Here is a 14563-nt window from a genome sequence, read left to right on the forward strand (position 1 = left end):
ACAGGACCAGTCTCTGACAGGACCAGTTTCAGACAGGACCAGTCCCTAACAGGACCAGTTTTTGACAGGACCAGTCTCATATTCCGGCTCTCTAAATTGAGCTGTGATTCAGGAGAAAAGTGAACTAACGGGTCAAACACATCCAGCTCAGTTTCTACTTCTGCTATAAGCTGTCAGATAACAGCAAAGCTCAGCACATCTGAAGGAATGAAACGAGAAGTTTGCTTAACTTGCGGTTTGCCTAAAAATATGAATAAAGTTTCTGCAGAAAAATGGACAAACTTTCACAACGGTCAAAATCCTGGAGTTTCCTCGAAAACAGAAACTGAAATTGATCTTTTTTCAGAGAAATGTTGCTTCACATGAAGGTTGTTTGTTTTCAGGTTGATGAACTTACAGGAAGTTCTGCATTTACTCCCAAAAACAAACCAGCAGCAGGTCTGTGGTCCCAGTGGTTTACTCCCTTCATGCTCAGAAGTGACTCATTCGGTGAGGGGGGGACATCGTAGGGAGGAACTGAGCTGGAACCAGTTTAAAGCAGGAAAAAGAGAAAGTGACGTTTCAGTTCTGCACCACAGCTGCAGGATGAAGGAGACTCTGAGGTTTCTGCTGTTTTTGTTTCCCCTGCTGGTTTCTGTGGAGCGCTCAGGTCAGTCCACACCTCCTGATACATACGTGTGTGTGTTAAATCACATACTGAGAGAAATATACTCTGATCGATCTATGATTCATTTTATAACCTCTAAAATAGATATGCATCTTCTTTTTGATCCACAGTAATGATGATCACTTTAATTAGTTTTATTTGCTCAAAGTTCTGACCTACAGATGTTTTCAAATTCTGTTAAACCTTTATCATATCTGTAATCCAAATATGGTGGTGAAATCTGCACTCAAACAAATTTTTACTGCATTGAACCTACATATGTACATTTTTTAGTTATAGTTATAATATAAACTGTTAAATCCCCCTTATTAAAGTTTCAGAGATAACTGATACAGTCCAGCAGAATAAATCTTCATCAACTGGATCCTGATCCTGACTTTTCTCTTTTTACTTACACAAAAAATTATTGTTATGGATTTTGCATAAAGAAAATACAGAAAAACTTGTTTTTTTCTCTTTGCTGTTGGTTCTCAAATAAAAATAAAAAAAAGCTCAACTTAGCTGATTCCAAACCAGAGAAGAAGAAACAGGTTTGCTTGTTTGGACTTTTGACTGCAAATTGCGTAACTTTTTGTTGGAAACGTGAGGAAACTTTTCCTGTGTCGAAATCCTGGACATCCCTTTCATGCAGACTTACACACTCCGTGTTAGAGTTTCTACCTCTCAGAGACTCATTTACAACTTTTAACCCTCCAAAAACAGATCTTTGAAGGCCTGTCCCAAAGTCAGGAGCAAAAAACAGAAAAATTCTCATAAAAATCTGGTCTTTCTGTTTTCTTCTATTTGCATATGTGACTTTATAGTGTGTGTGTGTGTGTGTGTGTGTGTGTGCAGAGTGTGTGAGGTGTTTTGGTGTCTTCAATCTGAACTCAGGTGAGTGTGAAGCAGAGATTGGTGAGGTGGACCAAGACGACTGCTGTCAGAACCCAAACTACGGTTATGAGACAGAAGATGGAACGTGTCAGTCCTGTGGGTCAGTGCTCCCACATACACACACACACACACACACACATCCAACAGCAAAACACACATGCAAACGTAGATAAAACCTGTTCTTACGCTGTAACTGCCTGGTTCTCAAACAGAAAATGTAATGAAATGTTTTCCTAACATGTATTTCCATCGTGCACATGCTTCTTCGTGTGCTTTCAGTTTACCTACCTGGTCTCCCTGGTCCTCCTGGTCCTTCTGTAACATTCTGTGTGGTGACGGAGTGAGGCAGAGAAGCAGGAAGTGTTTCGGCATTGGTGAATGTGAGAAGGATCAAGACAAACTACACGTCGAACCGTGTAACGGCACCTGCTGCAGTGGTACATACACTCACTGACACTCATAGAGACACACTCTGCAGGGACACAGTAACATGTGACAGTCATCCTGCTGGGTTTGTGCACAGACACAGGCTGGGGCTCGTGGCTCCCCTGGACTCCCTGCTCGATCAGCTGCGGAGGACAAGGAGTCAGGAAGAGGGTGAGAGTCTGCTCCAGTCCTCCTGCGTGTCAGTCGAGATGCACGGGTTCCTCAGAGGAGATGGAGGCCTGTGAGGCTCCCAACAAGTGTCCAGGTAAGGTGTGTTCCCAAGAGTTTTAGGTCCAGTTGTTTGCAAAACAGAAAGTTTTAGATTAGCTTTTTATCAGGTTCACTTGCGCAAATCATCTACATTAATAGATCTTAGCAAAATCTGCCTGTCTGCAGCTGCAGGTCTCAGGTCAGCACAGTGTGGCCTGCAGGCTCAAATGGATCTGAAAGTGACTGTGCTGCTGTGATTTTTCATGTCATGCATATATACCAGCCTCTGAGGCAGTTTAACAAAAGGGAGCAAAAGATACATCTTTATTAATGTTTCAGAATTAGGTTTCAATAACCAAGTGCCAAAAAGACAGAATAACAGATTATATGAGCTCCTTGAAAAAAAAAAAAAACAGAAGTAAAACAGGGAAGAGTTTTGTGCAATCGACTGTACGAACAGATTCAGCAAAAAAATCTGGACTCTGTTTTGACAAATTTCCAAAATAAAAAGAAGAGCAAAAGTATCACAGCAGTTGAAGTTGCAGCAAATACTTTGTATCTACTGTTAGTTTTACAATAAAGAACTAAGCAAACTTTACATTAGGTGTGCAATTTACCGTCTCCCATTTCGATTCCATTTCTATTCCAAAACACACATTTTTCTGTTGGTCTACGTTGTAGATGTGGGGTAAGATGTTAGCATGTCATCATGTCAACTGTAGGAGAAAAAGCTACATAAGTGGGAAAATCTGACCCCCTAAAAGTAAAGTGTGGCCTAAAACTATTTCACAACAGCTCAAATAGTATAGGCTTACTATGAGCTGCACGGCGGGCTCTGTGATAGATTTTTTTCTAATAAAAGAAGTCTGCTTGGACACAACTTCAACTGTTCAAACCTTTCAGTCCACAACCAGAATGTAATTCTGTCAACAAATCTCACCTTTGAATGTTACCAGATACCTGAGAGTTAAATGCTGTCATTCCTTTTGTGATTTATTCCAAAGTAGGAGCACTGGACAAATAATAACAGGAAGCTGAAATTCTTGGCTGATTTAAAACTCATTGGTTTAAACGATTTGTTAGTGTGTTGTAAGGATCCTTGTAGAGAGAAACATCTTTTTCTCCAATCACACATCAAACCTGCAGCTGCAGGAGCCATGCTGCTTTTATCCCATGTTGTTTTTCCACCTTGGACTCCTGTCCAAACGATAGTATTATTATTATGAACTTTGAACTAACCTTGACCCAATTTGTCTCAAAGTCCACGTGTCTTTCTTCATTTATGTCTCTGTGCCTTTACGTGTCTCAGTCCACGGGAGTTGGTCCAGTTGGGGTGTTTGGTCACCGTGTTCCGGTTCATGTATCAATGACCAGCAAGGAAGCGCAAACATGTTCTCCAGGGAGCGACAGCGTTCCTGCACTAACCCCGCCCCCTCTGCGGACACCAACCCACAGGGCAACAGTTGCCCAGGAGACTTCAGCCAGAGGCAGAGCTGCAGCGAGTTGCCCAACTGTCCAGGTGAGAGGACACCTCTGCTGATAACCCAGTGTGGTAAACAGTTCAGGATTCATCAGTCAGCTTTGGTTGTTGTTGTTTTTCTGCAGTGGATGGCAGCTGGGGGGCGTGGTCTGCCCCTGGGCCATGCTCTGTCACATGTGGGAAGGGGCTGCAGCTGTCATTAAGGAACTGCAACAGCCCCGCCCCTAAATATGGTGGCAAAATGTGTGAGGGGATGAGCACTATGAGCACTGTGTGTGAGAGCCCCTGCCCCGGTGAGCCACAAAACACACGTACACTGACACACAACAATGACACAAACACACACGTGATGCAAATTTCTTTCTGCTTCTCCATCAGTTCACGGGTTCTGGACTGGTTGGTCAAACTGGGGCGAGTGTTCATCTTCCTGTGTTCCACAGAACCAACCTTCCTTTAGAACCCGCCACCGCTCATGCTCTAACCCCGCCCCCTCACCAAACCCACGTGGCCAGGCTTGTGAAGGTGAAGACACCCAAAGGGTTAACTGTGACTTCCTGCCTCACTGCCCAGGTACACCTGTCTGTCTGTCTGTCTGTCTGTCCACCTTTGTCCCCTTTCACTCAACCGTAAACAGAAGTAGTGTTCCCTCTCGTTGACACAGAGCTAATAATAATAATAATAATACTTGAAGTGCTCAAATGACCTTCAGTTGTCCACATAGAGACAACACTGATGTTCAAATGCCCACAAAGAGACAAAAACACTTCAGTGTCCACAAGGAGGCAATAACTTATCCCAACTATCCGTACAGAGACGTTAAAACTCCCACGTTTACGTGGTTAGGTTTGTGATTTCCAATTTAAACATCCAAGTGTCTGCCTATAAGTTATAATAAATTGTAGGTGTACACAGAAACCAAAACCTCTCCTTCTATACTACAACAGACCAGAGTAATGCCCTCATTACTGCAGACCCCATCCATCCAATCCATCTATTCATCTTTTTCTTGATTCTGCCGTCACTCATTAACAAAACTCCCCAAAAAAACTTTACCTCCTCAGTTAGAGGAAGAGCCTCATCGTAACCAGGAGGGAGGATTCTGCTGTTATTGTTTGAGAAGCTCAGACTCGGAGGAGCTGACTATCTTTCAGCAGTTTGCTGAGGGTCATGACATCATCTATAAGAAGCAGAGATGAAACCCTGAGGTTTCCCAACCAGACACCCTCCTTTCGACAACTACACCCTGAGATTCTGTCCACAAACAGAATCTGTGACAAACTTCATCTTCCGAAGGGTAAAGACTGCGTCATAAACTGCCTCTGAATGCACTTTATATAGACAGTAACTAATCCTAATTGTACGCACGGAAATATTAAAATTCCCCCAAGTTTACGTACAGAGATAATAACTCCTCCCAAGAGCTTGCACAGAGACATTTCAAACTTCTAGGCATTCCCTTAAAGCAGGTAGCGATTCCCAAGTGTCCTCCTAGGAAGGATAATGACTCCCAGTGGTCTGTTTTGAAACAATAACAAATTTCCAACTGTCCACAAACAGACATTACCGATTCCCAGCTGTTCACATAAGGATTCTAAAAACTCCCAGGTGCCCGTTTAGAGACACTTACTGTACAACTTCCAATAGTCCACATAAAGCTATTAGAGGCTCCTAGTTGTTTATATAGAGGTACCAATTCCCAAGAGACCACACAGATATGTTTATAACTCTAAAATGTCCAACATCTTCACATAAATACATTAAAGACTCTTACATGTTCATACTATAAATATAAATGTGTTTCTTTATCAGTGAATGGCAACTGGGGTTCTTGGTTGCCCTACACTTCCTGTCCTGTTACCTGTGGAGTCGGCCTCCAGGTGTCAGTCAGAAGATGTGACAACCCTTCTCCTGAACACGGTGGCCATCCATGTCCTGGAGAAGAAAGAAAAACTGCCATCTGCTCAACCAACGTTCACTGTCCAGGTACACGAGGCTCCTGAGTTTCAGCTCTCTGATTAGTCTTTAAGCAATCAAACAGGTGTAGTGGTTTCCAATCCTGGTCCTGGAGGGCCACCATCCTGCAGGTTTTACTTGTTTCTCTGCTCCAACACACCTGGTTTGAATCAATGGGTGATTAACAGGCTTCTGCAGAACATGAAGAGGTGATTTAACCTCTGAATCAGGTGTGTTGGAGCAGAGAAACAAGGAAAACCTGCAGGATAGCTGCCCTGAGGACCAGGATTGGACACCCCTGGTCTAGCAGATTCATTTTCAACAATACATTTTTAAATCAATAATGACTGTTAAAATAAAGATTATATTATGAGTCCTAATTCTGTGTGTTTACAGTGAATGGTGTGTGGTCAGAGTGGACCCAGTGGAGTAAATGTACCTACCCATTTGGTAATAAGGACATCCGGTGCAAGACGACAGGCGGCAAACAGTCTCGGGAGCGCTCGTGTCTTCATCGAGCTCATAATGGCTCCTTCTGCCAAGGAGACAATCAGTTGGACTCCCGGGTCTGCTACGATGTTCACAACTGTCGCACATGTGGGTGACGCTAGTTATATACCCTCCCTTCAAGGCAGCCTGAAACAGATTACATCCAGAAAGCTTTACTGAGCGATCGCGTGCTTTTTGTCTTCCAGTGAAAGGCACCTGGGACGGTTGGGGGGCATGGAACTATTGTAACCCGTCCTGTGGAGAAGATTCTAGACGTGTGAGGTTTTTAACCTGTAAACCTGATTACAGCAATTACAGGTTTGTTTACACACCTAAATCCTGACAGAGGCAACAAAAAAGAAACCTTGATTAGAACTTATATGTTTTACTTGTGATAAAACAGATGCCACTGTTTGATGAAAATTGTTCTCTTTTTCAGAAAAACTATCGGTCGTCAACATGAGGAAGCAGCCTTCTCTGGAACCCCAAAGCCCGACTGTGGTCCGATACCTGATGGACTGAATAAACATGAGTTTCAAGACTGCCGTAACATTCCTCCCTGCACCGAATGACTTCAACAAAGCTGACATCTTCCACCAAACTGTTGCTTTACACTGGGCCAGTTTCTGCTAAAAAAAATTCAGAAGTTTGTGTTGCTTTTCATTAAAACTTTTTTTTATGCTCTACTTCAGTTCAACAGGTTCAGCTTTGTATGTGCCACCACCCAGTATGCCTTTAAATTTTGATTGGTGCAGAATAAAAAAGGTTTAGACACAACTGAGACCCAGACAAGCCATCGTGAATAACAACAAAAAGCAGAAATCAGACCACCACAAGCTTCAAATATCAACTTAGAGTAACCAAAAATAAAAACTTCAAATAAAGAGGAAATATGCTCCATCCAGGCAAAGACCAGCATCACTACCTCATCAATATATTTCAAAAACTAGTCCTACTCTCCACCACTTACCTTCACTCCATTCACTCTTTAATACTAGCCGTGCTCAAACGAATTTGCATGAAATAATAAAAAATTAGCAAGTTACTGCTTTTCTTTTCCACAATAGAAATGAAATCCGTCCCTGATTTGTCTAGTTTGGGTCTCGTTGGCGCGGTTGTGTGTAATTCATGTGTGTTGTCGTCTCCAGCCGTCAGCGTTCTGCTGCCACTTGGAGGCAAATTCAGGAAGAACAATCGAACCTGAGGGCTTCTTCCAGCTGCTTTGGTCTTTTATGTATCTTTGCTCTGCTACAGTAATAAATCATATCTGAAGGTGGGATTAAAAGTAAAATAAATAAATTGTCAGGAATGTTTTATTTTCTTTTTCATGCTTCATGATCATCTTTGAGTTGTAATTAGCTCTTGTTGGCCTCTCCTGTTTTTGCAAACCTTTAAATTTGTTTGTTTGAAGGACTGCACGCAAATCAGTCCTTTATTCTGCAGAAGGTGGAACCATGTCCAGGCTTTAGTGTGTTTGGTATATAAAATTCATTCAACACCTCGGCCTTAGACTCCAACACATTAACTGTAGTGCCACCATTCAGAGAGGCTAACACGTTTCGTGAAACTGATGTAAAGTTTGATCCCATTCTAATCTGTAGAAATGTAAAACTGCATGACTCTTCCTCAATTTTTGTCCAATAATTTGTTTCAGTCCATGCTAAAAAGACTGGTTGATTCAATATCCATTTAAGTTAGTGGGGGAAAAGCTCAAATTTCTGAAAGGAAGAATAAAAAAGCCTAGTCTTTCATAATAAACCTATACTTTTTAGGGTAGAAGCCTCCAAATAATAAGAAAAGCACAAGTTGTAGCATCGACTCTAACTCTGTATTTTGCTTCATCGTGTTCATTATGGTTACAACAAAAACCCAAATGTAAGCAGGCTGTGGTCAGGCTCCTCCAACAGAATCAGGAATTATACTTGATTTTTTAAATAAAACACCTTAAAAATGACAAAAACCAAAGTGCTGCACAGCTTCATGCTGCAGTGATCAGCTAAAGCTCTTTATTCAGTTTAAAAAGACATTCAGAAGCAGCTCTTCTTCTCCAGCACGTTTTATATACAGCATATCACTAAGTCATGTGATTTGTTAAGGCACAAGATGAAATAATGTTTCAATTGATGAAGAAAAATAACTGCTTTAAGTGAACACATTTAACCTCAGGCGCAGTCTGTTTGGAGAGGAACGAAACAAAACGGGAGAAAACAAAAAAAGAGGAAGGTTCCCGGAAGTCAAAAAGAAAAAATATGACAAATGCAGATTTTATACATTTTTAAAATACTTTCTTGATGCTGAACATAAACACAACACAGCAAAGGTTTACAAGTTGTGTTTAGAAGGTCAAAAGTCAACCTAAATTCTGTCATCAACATAAAATTGCTGCTTTTTAAAGTAGTTTCATACCATGACCTCCAACATGCCTCGTGTTCTTATTTCTGATATGAATCCTGTAGCATAAAAGCAGTGTTTAACATGAATACACACACACACACACACACACACAAAGAAAGCTTGAGACTTTCTCAAATATCACATTTAAATTAAGACTAAATGTTCTAAACAGACGAGTGAGCAAATAGGAATAAAAGCAGGAAAGTTAACGAGAAGATAAATCAATGAAAGTCAGGTTGAGTTTGAGAGGAAAATCTAAGACATTTTCAAAGTTTTTAAAGCCACTACATGGGATTAAAGCTTTATTCAAATCTCTAAAAATTCTCATGACTTTATTAAAACATCTGAGAAGCTTCATGTCAAAGATGTAGATGACAGTGAAGTCTCAGAGTGCCTGAACGGGTCGTTTAACTGAAATGTCAGGCCAGTTTTTTTCACTAATTCATTAAATTACCTTCAAAAATAAATTTAAAAGCTTTATGAGGAAAAACTGGATTTTATCCAGGCTAATTTAAAGTTATCTGCCAACAACTGCGCACTAAAAGTCTCTGGGTTAAACCAACCCGAGCAGAGGTCCAGTTGCTTCTGATTTGGTCGACTTCTGGTTTAAAATGTTGGACTGTGAAGAATGAAGAAGTTCATCTAAACTGTTTGACAAACCAATCTAAACTTTAACCTAACAGCTTTAACTCAGCGACTCAGGATAAAGTCAGAACATCAGCAGAAACAAATCCATGGTTATACTGATAAAACTGGATGTGCAACATAAATAATCTGTCACTGCTACATGACTCTCTCATCGTTCTCAAACTGCCCTTAGAGGGCGCCGGAGTGACGAGTTTCAATGTGAAGAAAGCAAATCTTTACCTTTATTCATCTTTTTACGTAGTGTTATTTTATTTAACAGCAGAACGATCTACAGCATGGATGAACACCTCCACCTTAAAACTGCAGCGACTGACAGAAAAGTACTTATTTATGAATAAACCTGCATAGTGAGACACCTTCTGAGAAAGGTAACACAAACACCGGTTCATTCAAACTTATTTTCTGCAACATGTTGAGTTTGCGCTCCTGTTTCATCTCAACGAGAGACTCTGCTGCAGTTTTGCTCCTTTCAGTCAGGACACTTAGATGAACGTGTGTGTCTGTGCTCATAAACTCCGGGCTCATTGCGTGCCTTGACTCGTCAAATAACAAAGATTATAAGCTTAACATTACTGCAACCAGCAGCAGAAAAGAAGAAAAAACTAATTCCAACTCAAATACTGAGTGATGTGAAACTGTAAAGTCACATCCAAGTCATTTAAAGGCATAAAAACATCTAAAAATGTGAAGGTGACTAAAACAGATTATTTTTAATAATAAACTTAATGACAGATTTACACAATGTGGGATCGGCTGCATGAAAAACTGAGCAAGAAAACTGAATACTTTTCTTCTTGTCTGTGAAATTAAAACCCAGGTAGGTTAGCCTGAAGTAAAAACTAAAAACTGGGAAAAGTTTAGCTTTTAAAAATCTATCTCACGGAAAGAAAAGCCTCACCGAGCATTTTCAAAGCTTCTTAATTTGCATAAAAATAAGGATTTTATCTGATTTATGTGCCACATTATCTCTTGGAAGAATATATTCTTATAAATTAGAGCAAGACTTGTGATAATCTTGGATTTTTAAAACCTCCAGACGTGACAAATCAAGTTTATTTTGTGTTTCAAGTAAACTAACCCTTTGTGTGCAGTGCTTAAGCTAAACTTTGGGTTCATTTGAAATAAATTACCTATAAGATTTAAAAATTTAACGCAGCATTTTTGTTTTCTTTTCATTAAAAATAATTTATTTTTTCTGGATGTAATGTTCACACGGAATACTCATGATTGTTGACAGATTTTAAAACGTTAATGTGCAAAAGCCACATTCAGTTTGTTGTTGTTAGGCGCGTCCCTTTTTACAGCTGGAAACTAACACCTTCATCAAACTAACAAACTCTGTGACGTTCAGCATCTTATCTGTCTTTACGGTTCGAACCCTTCGGTTCTGAGGCGTAAAGCCAGCACGCGTCACCAAAATAATAAAATACTTCTTGTCTCTTTGGTGCGACGGTCCCTCCGCTCCGCTTCAAAAAGGGTCAAGAATGATTTTCATAAAACAGAAAACAGAATTAAAAAAAAACCCAGATAAATCAAATTAAATTACAGTCCTTTGGCCGTTAAGACACCACACCTCTCTGGAATACAAACTCATCTGTCCAGCATCATTTTACATTATTTACAAACTTTGAAAACTGTTGCAGCAGAAAAAAAAGACAATTATAGGTTCTCCTATAAATAAGGTGATAAATGTCTCCATGATGATACGATCCTTTAGTTGGTCACTCACTTCTTAAAGCTTTGCCTCGAGGCTGATGGGATTACATGAGTGATAAGTTCTTATAGTTACAGGGAACGGGGCAGGAATGGACTTAAGTGGAATAGTGGCGATATGATGATTATACAGATGAAGACGGTGATGAAGACTTCTTATACTTGGAGCAGCTTTGGCAGCCCATCTTCACTCAGCTCATACCTGCAGGACCAGGAGCTTCGGTTAGTTTCTTTTCATTATTCTTACCTGTCAGTCATAATGCTCTACTTCTCTCTCTCGATCAAAACTAAGGTGCTATGATCTGCAAAAAAGAAGTCCACATCTAAACTCTCATTAGCTTCCATTTTATCTGAGCTCAGAGTGTTTTTATTTGGTCATAAATCCTAATAAATCACTGCGGACAACTTAAAATATACATGTTAACAATCTAAATGTACACAGTGACTGTTTGCATGAGGCTTAGTTTTTAGTCTGTCTTTCTGTTTGTCAAAACAAGAATCTTAGAGGTTTGTTTGGCTTCTGATGAAACACGGGTTGCTGCAAACATCCCGGTAGCAGATGACGGTCAGAGCAGTTTTTGGTGACCAAACAGGAATTTAATCAACATTAAGGCTTTTTATCAGGTGAGAAACAACTGACCATGAAGTGAAACCTTTGGAGATTTCTTCGTGGGTCAAATCCACCAGAACCTGAGGAGAAAGAAACAGATTTCTTTTAAGATAATTCAACTTCATTTTAAGCTTAAAAGTAGCAAAACAGTAGCTAAAAACTAAAGATGAGGTGAGTTTGCTGAAGTAGTTGAAGTTTTTCAAGGATTTGAAGAGTTTAAAATGACCTGACCAAACTTTGATAAATAGAAATGGTTAAAATAGCTGAAAGTATGCTACAGTGGTTACAGTCCAAAGAGTAAAATCCCTTTGAGCACCTTTCCTAGGAGGCCTTTGTGTTTGGACAGCAGGCCTCCGCCGTTCTTTACGGCCACATCCAGAGTCCGTCTCTGAAGATCCATGACAGAAACGCTGAACTCAAACCTGAGCAGAGAGAAAAACACTCGACACTCAGGAACCACCAGCTGGAACACAGTTTGTAAAATAAAGATGGAGGGTTTCGACTCACGTCTGCTCGTAAACTGGGTTGAGTTTTTTCTTCATGGTGTGAGTTTTCCTCCTGCCTGACCTCCGTTTGTCAGGAAGCAGGTAGAGACGGACGTAAGGATCGGAGCCATGATCGGTGAAGGCAATCAGGTTTCTGTGGAGTAAATCAGTGAAAGCGGAGATCTGATTTGGGCCAAAACAGCTGACTCTGCTGGTTTTGGACCGCTCCGTACCTGCAGGAGTGAACGACCACGATGAGTTTGCTCCTCTGCGAGCTGTGCCTGAGAGTCAGCTGGATCTCCCCCAGCGGGAAGTAACTGGGACCGGATCCGCTGCACAAAGGAACAGAACCAGGGCTTCATCAAACAGGCAACAAGGTAAATGCTGCGCTCTTTAGAGCTCAGTCACAGAAAACAAGGTGTCGTAAAACGATAAAATTCCCTGCTGCACAACGCTGACATACTTCTGCAGCTGCTGGATTCTCTGCTGCAGCTCCTGAGCAGCAAAGGGGTTGGAGATATCCGAAGCGATGCTGGGTGTCGGCTCCTTGCCTCCAGCCAGGTACAGCTGAGATCCTGAGATGTTCAGGTTGGACGCGCTCCTCCCGGTCTCTGCCAAGTTCTGACCTCCTCCTCCTCCTGCTGCTGGGGCGTCTTTTCCTCCGCCCCGCTGCCCCAGGGCTGCACTTCCTGGAGACCTGTTGGCGTCCTCGGCGTCCCTCTGCCGGCTGAGCATGTCCTGAACTGAGGCAGAGGGGGTACGGGAGATCTGGGGGGTGGTGGAGGGAGGTCTGGAGGAGCCTTCTGAGGAAACAGAAGGTCGTGGGACTGGGTTGCCAGAGCTGGTCTTACGGACCTGCACGGAGGACGGGGAGTTTGAGGCCAAGGATGCGTCTTTTTCCAGACACAAGACCTGAAATCAGACAAAAGGTAGAGTGAAAATAAAATCCCTATCAGAGGTCTTTTAGTTGCGAGACCGAACTAAACATTTGTTGTTTTACCCGCAGAGCTATCTTCATCTTGAGACTGCAGCTTGGTCCAGAGTTTTTGATGGGGAAGCGCTGACTCAGAGTCATATCTTCTGCCTCCAGCAGGCTACTCAGAGGCAGCTTTATCGTCCCCAACGAACACTCGTGTTTATGATCCTTCACCTGAAAGATGCAGGGTTGAAAACCAAGAGGATCGTAAAAACACTACAGCAGGTAAATTCAGAGGATGAAGGATCTCTCACCTCGATATCCAGCTCTTGGATTTTGGGGTTGTGGATGAGGAAGGTGAAGGCTTCCTCCCAAACCGGTTCATTGGTTTTATATTTGATCTGAAAACAAAACGAAAAATGAAAAGATGGAAAACTAAACGCCCAAAGATGTTTCAGGATTTCATGTGTCCTGACTGTAAAAACCAACCAGAAGGCAAAACTGATCTGACCTTGCTCTCGAAGGACTGGTGTCCCACTCTGAACTGGACAAACGGACTGGGTTCACTGGTCACTTTTTTACCGGACTGCAAGAAAACAACAGCTTTTACAAACTAAAGATAACAATGAACAGCTTGACTGGTTGCATATTACTCAAAAAGACATCAGGAAAAGTGTTTTCTTGCATCAACTGAAATATAATGATGTAAAAAATAGTTTAAAGTCTAGTTATGGTTAAAAATATAGCTCCAAGTTGATTCAAGAAGTTGGAAATGATGCTACATGATACATTCAGGGCTCATTAGGTGTCACCTCTCAGCCTTCATAGCAACTACTCAGGACAAAAACTTTTGGGGGAAAAAAGTACAACAGTTAAAAGTCCCATGACCCAGAAAGTGCAGAAAAACACCAGATTTATTTAAAAGAAGGAAACTCAATCAACAGATGTGAGTGTAAACAGATGTTATATATGACACTTTGTTAGAGGCAGTTTTTAGTCAGCCAACATGATTAATGCTTGGAGCTGATTGGATTCTGAAATTATCCAAACAGTTTTCCGTTTCTGTGGCTTTTATTTCTCTCTGAAAGACACATAATTGTGCTGTACTGTTTCCAAATGTATAAACGTTCCTAAAGCACCATCAGCTTCTGGTTTCTTTTAAACAGCTGATGCAACTTTTTTTCTAAATGGTGTTGGGACTTTTGAGTATTTAGGATGTTTTGCACTTAAAAAAGTAACAGTTTCAGGAACCAGAGTGCGTAAACAGAAAGCAAACCGGTGCTGAACTGCAGCTTGAACTCTACGACCGAGAGGATGTGCACACAGTCCCTGTGACAACAAACTGCTTCTTCCTGCAACTAAAACTCTGCTGTTTAACTAGTTTGGGGAAACCTGGAAACTCTTCCTGGGGTTTTTGTTGGACGGTCAGAAACCTCTGAAGGTGTGGAGAATTTGGAGATATCTAGCAGCTGTTTGCTAAAAATCGCATAGTTCTGAAAGATAAAGTAAGTAGGTTTAGTCTGTTCTTGGATATTTACTTTTGGAGTTTTCTCACTTTGGTTTAACACCACAAACAAATCCATTGGGGTAGATGATGAAGTGGTGTGTTCTAACCTCGTAGTTCTCAAACTATGATACAAGTACCACTGGAAGTACTCAGGATTCCTTTAGTGGGACTCGTTTGAGGTTTTACTCTGAA

At 41.3% G+C, this 14563-nt stretch overlaps 2 protein-coding genes across 3 annotated transcripts in view; one reads left to right on the forward strand and one right to left on the reverse strand.

Moving 5' to 3' along the window:
- Positions 1–448: 448 nt before the first annotated feature.
- On the forward strand, positions 449–7407 carry LOC108243831 (properdin). The gene is made up of 11 exons (XM_017429515.3): positions 449–649; positions 1502–1640; positions 1820–1977; positions 2064–2231; positions 3486–3695; positions 3782–3949; positions 4035–4226; positions 5466–5639; positions 6006–6206; positions 6305–6416; positions 6538–7407. Exons 1-11 carry the CDS (start codon positions 586–588, stop codon positions 6668–6670), a joined length of 1719 nt encoding a protein of 572 aa, XP_017285004.1. The 5' UTR covers positions 449–585; the 3' UTR covers positions 6671–7407.
- Positions 7408–8064: 657 nt separating this feature from the next.
- esyt2a (extended synaptotagmin-like protein 2a) overlaps positions 8065–14563 on the reverse strand; it is a 38168-nt gene continuing 31669 nt past the window's right edge. For both annotated transcript variants that reach the window (XM_017429561.3, XM_017429560.3), the window contains 9 exons: positions 13376–13450; positions 13179–13265; positions 12949–13098; positions 12412–12860; positions 12182–12280; positions 11971–12102; positions 11780–11885; positions 11494–11543; positions 8065–11055 (listed from right to left, as the gene is read on the reverse strand). In XM_017429561.3, coding sequence (XP_017285050.1) covers positions 11010–11055; positions 11494–11543; positions 11780–11885; positions 11971–12102; positions 12182–12280; positions 12412–12860; positions 12949–13098; positions 13179–13265; positions 13376–13450 — 1194 coding nt within the window. In that variant the 3' untranslated portion in view covers positions 8065–11009. The remainder of the gene's footprint in view (positions 11056–11493; positions 11544–11779; positions 11886–11970; positions 12103–12181; positions 12281–12411; positions 12861–12948; positions 13099–13178; positions 13266–13375; positions 13451–14563) is intronic.

This window comes from Kryptolebias marmoratus, linkage group LG20 (assembly GCF_001649575.2).
Source record: "Kryptolebias marmoratus isolate JLee-2015 linkage group LG20, ASM164957v2, whole genome shotgun sequence".
NCBI lineage: Eukaryota > Metazoa > Chordata > Actinopteri > Cyprinodontiformes > Rivulidae > Kryptolebias > Kryptolebias marmoratus.